This window comes from Sinocyclocheilus anshuiensis, unplaced genomic scaffold, assembly GCF_001515605.1.
Source record: "Sinocyclocheilus anshuiensis isolate Anshui unplaced genomic scaffold, SAMN03320099.WGS_v1.1 scaffold453, whole genome shotgun sequence".
Lineage (NCBI taxonomy): Eukaryota > Metazoa > Chordata > Actinopteri > Cypriniformes > Cyprinidae > Sinocyclocheilus > Sinocyclocheilus anshuiensis.
Window position 1 is genome coordinate 983,231 of NW_015537979.1, and position 11,424 is coordinate 994,654.

Genomic DNA, 11,424 nt, shown 5'->3' on the forward strand with positions numbered 1-11,424 from the left:
GAACGCAAATATCTTTGCGAGAGAACGCAAAAGTTGTGCGAGGGAACACAAAGTTTCTCGAGGGAATGCAAAAGTTTTGCGAGAGAACGCAAAAAAAAAATTTCTCCCACCCCGAATTTTTTTCCCACCACCATGTCCCTTTAGGAGCTACGTACCTTAGCACAAAGACAGAGCATATAAATATTGTTGAACCATGAAATGTTCTCTATATGGCAGTGCTGTTTTTTCATGTCACAATGGTCAGATTTGTTGTTGCATGACATTGTCTCTGTATGACAGTGTCTGTGTTATTTCTTTGCACAGTGTCTGTGCAAAGAAAACAAATAACGACTTTATTCAACAATTTGTCTGCTCCACGTCACCCTGGTGCCATTTTGGAGAGTATCCACTGAATGCAAACTGCGTATGCTAGGGATAGTTCACCCAAAAATGAAAATTCTGTCATTAATTACTCACCCTTATGTCGTTCCAAATCTGTAAGACCCCCGTTCATCTTCGGAACACAAATTAAGATAGTTTTGATGAATTCTGAGAGCTCTTTGACCCTCCCATAAACAGCAATGTAATTCCCATGATCAAGGTCCAGAGACGTAGCAAGGAGATCGGTAAAATAATCCATGTGACATCAGGGGTTCAACCGTAATTTTACGAAGCTTCGAGAATACTTTTTGTGCGCAAAAGAAAACTCGTAAGTGTGATAGGGTTCTGAACACAACACAAGGGTTAAGAAAGGTTTAACAACTGAGAAACTGTAAACAGATACATTTATTCAACCGAGTGTTATGTACGTTTTAAACACAACTTGTGGCTAAAGCTGAATGAAAAGAAAGCATAATATTATCACCTCATAAAGCATTGTTTTTGTTTTCTTTCCTTATGATATTGCTTCCATATGTTGGGAGCTTTAGACACTTATGGCAGTGGTAACAGGGATGGCTACATTTATTATCAAATACATTTTATGAAATAATTCTGTAAAGCTTCTAGTGCAGTCTTGTGCTGGAAAATTGTTTTAGTAGTAGTATATTTATTGTCCCTATAGAGAAATTGCAGTAAACAGTAGGCTATATTAAGACATAACAATACACTGAAAAAAAATGGCATAAGATTTACTTTGAAACAATTTTCACTCAGTATTTTAACTTAAAAAAAAAGACAAAGGTAGACAAAGGTCCAAGTCAACATGGAATACCAAAACTTCTCTTGCAAATGATAATGTTTTGTTTGATAAATTTACAAGCCTACAGGTTTATATCACTCCTTCCATATGAAATAATTTGATACACATTAGACAAGACACTATTATACAGCAGTCTCTTCAGAAACAAACTGACAAATGGGACATATAATTGCACTTTGACTGTTTGACTCCGCTAAATTTCAAGTAACTCTGAAGTTTGTCCAGCAATTTTGCAATGGTGTCTGGGTCATCAGCACTGGACAGTCGGCTCAGTGTTGAAGCTCCACGAGCGAGGGACGAGGTGGCGACCTGTGGTGAATTTGACATGAGTGGAGCTATCCTGAGCTCATGTTTAAAACAGAGTGCTTTTTATAAGCAAGGGCTCCCCCATGAACAGATCTAGCTCTGTGTGTTATTCCTTCCACTTTGTCTGGTGTGACATTAATGTCTACTGGGAGGAACTTTGGACTAGCCTGCTGGTTTGGATCTGTTTGCTTCCTTATATAAGGCCTGATATTAGAAATGTGAAGTTAAAATGAGGTTAACATATTTGGTGTAAACACTTTGTGTAACTGTTTGTAAGATGGACATAAAAGATACTTTAAATCATGTGTTGCTAGTTTTTGATTAAAAAATCTCTAACTCAAGCCATATTGAGAGCCCATAGTATCATTGTGGTGGGATTTTAGAGTAAGCAACCACCTAGCAACACCTTAGCAACTACCCAAAACATGGGAACTGCATAGCAATATGCTAAAACCAACCAGAGCATTAAATTTCTTCAGAAAATATGGTGGAAAGGTAGTTTATTTTTTAAATGCTTTGGTGGTCTTCGGTAAGATCCAGGAAAAAAATAACTGACTGACCAGTGGTATGCAAATGAGATATTTTTGAATACTGTTCATAACAGTCCAACAGTGTTTTCATTTAAAGCTATTTGCTGCATTTTAATATTTCCGTTTGCCCTTTGGATTTCCGCCAAAATCTGCAGATATTTCCGGAACTTTCATAGACGTTGTTCAGCGATTTTTCTTATCGACTCTGTTCAGTACAGGGTTTTAAGTTCAGGAATTAGTGCATCAAGTGCATGATGGGAAGATACTGAAGTATTAACACCAGCATATTAATGGATAAGGTAATGCACCACCTTGAAAGCATGTACTTGAGCCTATTGATTCAATGACAGATAAATGTTGAGACATGTTGGAATTTATTTTGTAAGTGCAGTAGTAGTGCCTTCAAATCTACTAATAATGTAGAAAGAATACTAAATTGAGTTGTTCCTTTTAATCCTGGTTTATCAACCCTGTGTCCTTGGGCTAATATTTTGTATGAGGTCAGTTATTTCCACTTGGATAGTCTGTTTGGTAGAGCTTGGCCTTGTTGAGTTGAAATGACAGAACTAAGTAGAGCACTCTCAAAATGGATTCAAACATGCCTAGACCCCTTTCGGCTTCAGAGGACGTAACTGTGTGCGGTCTTGTATGCATCGTATTGTTGTGACATCCCCTTCCCAAAGCTGGCGAAAAATAAGGTCCATCCTCTGACAGAATGGAGGCTGTTTCTTCCAAAGCTCAGTCTTTTGTTCTTGAGGGTAATTCAATTTGGCACTTCAGAACCAAGGCCTAATTGTCTATACATTTGTCATAGCCTGGAGTGTCATGTAGATTTTTTTTTTAAGACAGGCCACCAGCAGCAATGAACAGCAAACAATTTCCCCAAAGCTTCTAGAGAGTATCCTAAAGTCATTTAAGTCTGCCATGTAACAATTTTTAAATTGAATACAAGTCTGACAGCATAATGTTACTGGTGATCATATCCTTGCAGTGAAAACATTATTGGTTTTATGATAACAGGGCACTTTAGTGAACCAAAGAGGGCCAGTAGAGGAAGCATGCTGGCAGGCAACTGTTTAAAAAGACACTGTAATTTATCACAGGTCCCTCATACTGTAACACTTGTGCAGGGGAGCAGTATAGCATCTTTAGAGTGGGTGTGTTGGAGAGAGAAAGAGGAAAAGAGAGAGAGTGCCAGAAGAGTAAGGGCAGGAGGAGGGTGTGTGTGTGGTTGAATGAGCGCGGGGGAGCAAGGGGAGGGACCGTTTCTGTGTCTGTTATCTCTGTCATTCTGCTGCTGCACAGCAAAGCAGCGAGACACTCTGCTGAAGGGAGGAGAGAGAAAGAAAGAGAGAGAGAAAATGAGTGACTGGGTAGCACTAGAGCAGCTGCAACTGAGGCAGTCTAACTGAGAGGAGCCAGATGCTAGATTTACATGCTAAAGACACCAGACATATGGATTACCTCTTCAATAGAGGATCTACTGACTGGTCTTTCTGTATGTGTCATTGGAGAGATAGTTTTCCCTGTGATAAGGATTTGGCAGCAAGCGACAGAGCTTGCAGACCTTGCACCTTGTCTCTTATTTTGCTCGATTGTAAAACCATTTGACTCACTGATGCTTTTACATGGTTTCACACAGGAGGAATGCTTGGGGGTAGCCCAAGAGGACAAGGAGTAGATCTGGAGACTGAAGCTGACAAAACGTCCAAAGCCAAGACCCCTCAGGGCCAGGCGGGAGCCAACGGAGTTGGGGGCATGGCTGCGAAAAGGGGCAAGTCAGGGCTTCCACAGGCTACTCCTCGGGCTGAGCTAAAGGTCTACCGAGCTGGAAACTCTGAGGGTCATCTTCCAGTGCCTAGTAACCTGCGCAAGCAAAAGTCCTTGACCAATCTATGTGTGCTTACGGACGCCGAGAAGAAGATGCACCCGTACCAGCCCAAGTGGTCGGATGACATGGAAAAACCAGGGGCAGGTCAGAACAAGTCAGGCAAGCTCAAAGATGCCGGAGGGGGCACAGGCAAGGGTATCCCACTTTCCAAGAACCTTTCCAAGTCAGAGCATTCACTGTTTCAGGGAAAGCCAAAACCCTTTAGCCCACCTTCCAAACTGGGCAAAGCCAGTCGGATACCTAAGGGTCCTTATGCTGAGGTCAAACCCATCAGCAAGGCTCAAGAGCTGGCAGATGACGGCAAGTCAGATGATGAGATCTTGTCCAGCAAGGCTAAAGCTAATGGTAAGAAAACTGTAAGTGGTACCTCAGGAGCAGCCACCCCAGGTGGGGGCAGAGGGGACAAAGGTGCACCAGAACCAGAGGAAGGGGACAAGACCTTTCTAAAGGTGGACCCTGAACTGGTTGTAACGGTACTTGGGGACCTGGAGCAGCTTCTCTTCAGTCAGATGTTGGGTAAGTAATAACAATATCCACTAATCCGCTTGCAATGCAGAAGAATGAGCAATGCTGCCTGGCTGACGGATCCAGCATCGCTTTCATAGCTCAACCCAGCCCTGCTCTTGCTTAGCAACCACATTGCTTTTTATTTCTTTTTCATCCTGTGCTGCTCACATAACTATGCACACTTTCTCTATTCATACATCTATTCTTGGCTTGATGCTGCATCTGCATGTTTATGATTATAATTGTTGCTTTATTTCAGTTGCTTTATTCTGCGTGGTTTTATTGAACAATCACCGCATCCCTTTTTGTTTACATTGCAAGCTCATGTCTTGCATCTGTGCACGTATTGGGTGAGACCAAACCAATCGGGGGGAAGGGGGGTATTTGCCTTACCATTGTAGCAGAGTTGACACACTGCCCTAATCTCCAGAATATGCAACTTTAGGTGTTTTGGATGGCTAAAATTATTTACTTATATCTTTGTAGATATTTTGCTAATTCTACATCAATGATAAGCCTCAGTTCAGCATGAATTATTGTAGATAATGTGAACAAGATCACACTAGAAACAGTAAAATAAATGGCGCTTGATGTCGCAGCGGGAACTTAAAAATAAATCTTGCTTGGTTGAAATGTTTTCAAGTCATGGTGGGCAACATATTTAGCCTTGCCGCTGGTGCCATTGATCTCTGGGGCAGTTGACAGATGGTCCCCCTCTCTTTTCCTCTCTCTCCTTCCCTCTCCCTCTTTCTGTTACCGGGGGACTTCAAAAGAGAATAATAGGGGTGTCACACTCTTTGAGAAGGTCAGTGACTTAGAATGAGACTGCAACGACACATGAACAGTGCGTTTTGTTTTTATTTAAGAATGCATTAACAGTGCGGTGACTTATTAGCTATTTACCTTTGCGCTACGGGATTGGTCAGTTATGTTCCCTTGCTAGGTAGTCACATTGTACTTTAACGCATATTTAACATAGTAAGTGTTGATTTGATCATGATTAGCTGTTAGCAGTCTCTCAACAATCTGCCACTGAACAATTGCTAGCTAGCAGTCCAGTGTATTGCTTTTTTAATATTAGTGTGGCCAGAGAGATATGGTGTGAAGTAAATCCATCGAGTTGAGATATGAGAAAATGGAATTCAGGCTGTTAGCTATACTCATTTCCTCTCCTTCTCTGGAGCTTATTTTGACCTTGCCTCACAGCACCTGATGAGGGTTGGGGGTGGGTAGAATTGAAAAAAATTATTGTCTTGTGTTCTATGGATGATCTGGATTTGATATTCTTTTCAACCTTTTGACCGCCGTACATTACTGATGATTCCTTTAGCTTGCGGTGCCCATCGGGGTTTGCTGTGCAGGCAAAGGTTCAAAGCTTCCCTCTGGGGTTTGAAACACTGTGTTATGCATGTGTGACTGAATGCATTAGGGTTGCTTATCCCCTGCCTCTGCTTTTGACCCCACAGTACAAACTCAATTACAAAAGACTCCATTCCTCCAATCAGTACTGTTGTGACACTGGTTGTTGTGAGTGATTGTTCCATGAATACTAAGTACTGCCCAATACAAAATGCTTTTTCTTTCTGTTTTACTTTTGCTATTTTTACCGTTTGAGTGATAGATATAGCAGGAAATGGGACAGGAAATGATAGAGAGAAGGTGGGGGGAACCAGTATAACTGGCATGTCAAGCCATCTCTTTATAATTATACAAATTAGGTCTCTACTTGGTAATAAGGAAACATTCTTCTTAAGAGCTTAGATGCCTTTGGTATCAGACAGTGACAGTTGAGAGCCACCAGCAGAGGGTTAACAGAATCACTACTAAGATCAGATGGAAAACCCCAACATGTCATCTAAATACTTAAGGAACTTGACAGATGCTTCTTATTTGTGTTGATAAGAGCTTTATCAAACCAAATATCCAACCGCATGCACTCAAACGCCTTTTAAATAAATCAAACCACAGCTTTTGGATTTGAAGATTAAATAATTAAGCCTAAATATAATGAAGATTTAAGCGGCACATTCAGTAATGTTTGTAGTTTAGTTAAAATAATGCAGTAAGAGTTTCCATCCACCTATTTTTATGCGCATTTTGGGATATCGCATAAAAAGATGCTGAATGGAAAACGCCAAGATGCGGATACATTCTAAAAATGTGCATAAAAACTTATGTGCTCAGCTGAGTCTGATTATTTTTTTATCTGATAAGAAATATGTGCATAAATTACAATGGAAACACCTTTACCAAATAAATTCCTCGATGCACATCAAAAAAGTAATTTATTATATACAAAAAATACCCACAGTGGCTTTTCCTACTGCAGCAAATTACCCTTTTCCTATAGATATTTGGCGCCAGTTTATCAAGAAGTGACGATTTTGTTCTCTTCGTCTCGCTGGATGGAAGTTTTATTCACAAATCTTTTATGCAAAATTCAAATTTTGTGCTTAAGTTAAATTCGTAACTTTGGATGGAAAAATAGCGGCTGATATTTATTTATTTATGATTAATAAAATCCAAGCCCCACCTTCCATTATTTTGCATTGAATATCTGTTCTCTTTTGAAAATGTGTTAAATTACAGAAGATAATTTCGTGTATTTTAAGTTTTAAGTCACAGTGTATACACTAGAGGTTGAACGACTTCTGATTTGTAAAAGTCGACTTTTATGTGATGAAAGTCGAGTCAAAGTCGAATAGTCGCTGATGACGTCATTAATGAACAAATAAGTCTGGAGCTGAGACTCGAACACCTTGTGCACAGCTATGGCATATGACACCGCGCTGCCCATATGGCTATTGCGCCTATAACAACAAATTTTTATCAGTTCTTTTGTCTTTGGGTCGTTATATTTCTCACAGATTTCTACTCGTTCTACATCAGATACAGATAAAGTAGCACAGTAAAGATTACATTAATATGAATGCATTAGTGAGACAGCGATTGCGTGTGTGAATTAATTCTACCTGGCAGCGTCTCTCTACTAGTAGTGAAGCTGTGGGATTTAGTTAAGAAATATATGCTTGAACTTTTCAGTTTCTAAGCTATTTTATTGAGAAATCACAGAACAGTGTTGACAATACATTTCCGCGCTGAATGATTCTGTGCGCGTGATGTACGAGCTACTGTCTGTAGCCTATGTGTGTGCGTTACAGTGCAGCAGCGCATTAGATTAGAACGGCGATTCATTTTCCTGTACAATAGGCTGCTTAAAACTTGCATTCTCCCGTTCAATTTCGAGCATCCAGTAATATAGTGTCTTGTGGAGCACTTTCGGGGTATGCATTTATTTGTCATTTTAACTGTTTGGAAACGGAGAGTAACGGTGGAAGTCCTTCAAAGATTTCTTATCCTGTTGTGCCCTCTATAGGACCAGCGACTAGTCGACGTCAAGCTTAAAGCGTTATGGCAGAGCATTGAAGTCGGTTAGTCGGTGCAACCCCTAGTATACACTACTGGAACAGACATAAAATGAGATCTTAGGGAAAAAAAAAGAGAAAACTGGTGCTCAGTGACTTATTCTGCTGTTGAAGGGTGTGTCTCAGAGCTGAGAGCCTCCTTACCAGAGGCACATTACTGCTATCTTCATCATCATCATTTCCATCTCCGTCTGGCTTGAGCTGGCTGGTTGGTCTGGGTTAGTGGTGCAGTAGATACACTGGACATAATTTCTGCTGACAGCCGGATTCAGGATGAGGTTACTGTGCTTGTACTGATCTACAATAAATAAATAAATAAAAAAATAAAAGGCAGAATGTGGTGATGATACAATAAGACAATAAATTGATCTCAAATTTACTGTAATACTGCAGTCAATATAATCCATTTCCTCTAGAATAAGGCATAATGACCTGGAAGCATTTTGTAAGTCATGGCACAGGATTTCCTCATTTCCTGTATTTGATATTGTTGGGTTATGCATGATAAATGTGTGTGTCCGCATTAAATTGCCTGTAGAATTGTGCACTGGGCAGTTAGAGAAATGATAATGTGCAGGAAATGGTTTTATAAATTCAAGCAGCCCCTTTTAACAGAAACCATCACTAAAATGCAGTGGTTTTGCTGTGTATATTATATTTTCCTGAGCTCGACAAGCCAGGAAATTGTGGCAAGGGTTAAAGTCAAACTGATTGACATCCCAGCATGCTGCAGGCCTTCTCTTCACAGCATGCATGATTTAATTTCAATGGTTGTGTAAGAGCAGATCTAAAGGGAAACCACACACACACACAAGACATACATACAGCCATGCATACATCCGCATTTTGAATGTATAAAATATATGTTATTTGCAGTGACCGGTCATCATTAGTTTTCTATTCCCAAACCTAGAGAACTGCCTGTGTAGGCAGCAGTTTAAGGCATCGTAGTCACACGTCCAACACAAAATTTCCAAAAGGTAGGCAGCATAATTGTACCTTCAAGATACTGTTTTAGTAAAATTATAATGTAACATTACATTTATACTTAAGGGAGAAGGCAATACTAACATTGCAACCAGCATTGCAATAAGCTCAGTATATACTGTGTACATACACATACCTGTAATTTAATCAAATAAAATAATAATGAAGACATATTTTAATTTCTATAACTAATTACATAATGGTAAACTTTTACCCAAAATGTATACTATTTACTATGTATAAGGTATTAGCTTAGTCACATGGTAACAGCAACTGTACAATGTTCAGAATCTGTTGCTTATGAAGTTTAATTTCAGGATGCTCCCTTAGAAGACAGCTGTTTATATGGCGAGTGAACCACAAGGCAGCTCACTAGTTGGAACAGCCAGTGAATCATAGATTGCATAATGAGTAATGCAAAAAAAAAAAAAAAAAATCGTATTGAATTTTATGCATTTATTGTTTATTGAAAGTGTTTATGCGTTAGAATTAGTTATGTTTATGCTTTAATGTCTGTCCGCCAAAATGAGAGTCTTATGACTGAATGGCACATTATAGCAGAACATGTTGAAAACAGGAATAGAAAGAGGAACTGCAAATAAACGTCAAGTTTTGGTTCGTCCATCTCTGTTAACATAAAAACACGCACAACCCAACTGTGCCTCCATTTGTGAGCACTGAGACCATGACTTGTGTGCTGTTTTGATGGCCAACAGATTCATAATGTGATTACTGTCATGACCAACATCTCCATGCCTCAGCATGCTAATGCAATCTAACCTAATCGAATTTCTGCATGTCTGCAAAACGGAGGAGCGGAAAGAACACGCTCATTTATGCAAGCGTGCAACATGGAAATAATGTCAATTTATCTCTTAACACATTCTTAAAAAAATTTTTTTTTGTCTTAATGATTGCAGTTTCAGCCTGTTTAGCGAAGATCAAGTTTTAGTCATCAACAAACATGAGCTTGAAAGCAGCCCTATATTTAAGCATGTTGTAAAATAACTCTCAAAAGAGCAATACTTTCCAATATATTTCCATGTAACATGGTCAACTCTTGGATGCATGCACATATTTAGCCTGTTTTATGTCAGTTAAGCGAGAGCTGCTTTGTGGGTCTTCCTCAAATGTCCAGTTATTTTTCAAGTCAAGTGGTGGTTTATGCGCAGTAGCGGCACAGTTGTGTTTTTGAAGGCCTTTATTGTTTTGCGGTTGAGACGGCCTCTGCCGTTACAGCTTTTTTCAGTCGTTAGAAAACCCCACATAAACACTATTCCGTTTTCCTGTCATATATCCTGGATGTTGCTGCTTAAAACACTCGTGGGGAAATTATTGTGCAAGCTTTTCTCATTTTTATGTGAGGACGTATCTTGGGTTTGCATGAAAATCAGCTCTTTTTCCCCAGCAGTCACTAGTGGTTACTAAAATTCTTGTATTACTGATAAGAAACAGGCAATGAAAATTGAGTTAAATATTTATGTGCTAAATGCCACTGTACTTGTTGATAATAGGCTTTTCTACTAAACTAGAGCATCCGATCATAAACTCTGTTCTATTTTGTCACATTGCCAATGGTACCCGGTGCTAATATTGCCTCAAGTTGTCAGGTTTCATTAAAAGTGAATTACTTAAACATTAGCTGCCAATGTATGAAACTAGATGCTCACTAGGGTCTGGAGCAAAGCCGCTTTGTTGCAGCATTTTGCGAAGAGCAAGTCAGTTGAAACTTCATTACGAATGATTACATCCAGAGGTCTAGAGTAAACACTTAGACACTGAGAGAATGAGATTTGTTGGCCTTTGTCACAGATGTGTTGTTTGTCACCAGCAATAAAGACACACCACACAGCTGCCACCACATCTTTACACAAGCCATTATGAAGTCAAACATCCCAATGCCTCTTGATTCTCCATTAACAATGAGCAAAATGGGGGCAGCAAACACATCAGAGTCAAGGATCGAATAGGGACAAGATGCAGGGTTGGCCAGATTTAGACCACCTCAGATAATTTTTTTGAATTCTCACAGACATCTATATCCATGCATTAGCTTGTCAGTTGAGGCTGAAAGTTGTGTTCCAGTTATAAAGTTCCAGGCTTGTTTAATCAATGGCCTGAGAGGAAATGTAAGTATACTGATGTTCATTTCATGTCTTGTTGTAATCTCTTTTAAAAGATTGTTTGTGCGTCTGATGACTCATCTGAGATGATGAAAATCCAGCCAGACTGTGCATCTGTTAATGGAAGAATATTTCGATTCTGAAGATTTGCTTGAAGTCCTCGCTGACTATTTTTTCTACAATAATACATTATTTCAGTGCCAGCAGCTTTGTTCAGATTTATTCTCATCCAAACTGTTTTTAACATCACACTGTCTGTACCAGGGTAAAATGAGTTACTGCTGTTTCTAGGTGGTTTCCATTTTAAATCTTAAAACTTCAAACTGATGATATTGCCTAGGATTATTATATGTTATATGTTATATGTTATGTTATGTTATGGTATGGTATATTTATTGCTGTCAAACGATTAATTGCGATTAATCACATCCAAAATAAATTTTTGTTTATATAATATGTGTGTGTGTTTATTTAT

The 11,424-nt window shown here is 39.3% G+C and overlaps 1 protein-coding gene across 1 annotated transcript in view; it reads left to right on the forward strand.

Annotated features, from left to right (window-relative positions):
* Positions 1-11,424, forward strand: part of nav1a (neuron navigator 1a) — a 178,710-nt gene that overhangs the window by 30,670 nt on the left and 136,616 nt on the right. The window contains exon 4 of the mRNA XM_016466664.1: positions 3,659-4,423. Coding sequence (XP_016322150.1) covers positions 3,659-4,423 — 765 coding nt within the window. The remainder of the gene's footprint in view (positions 1-3,658; positions 4,424-11,424) is intronic.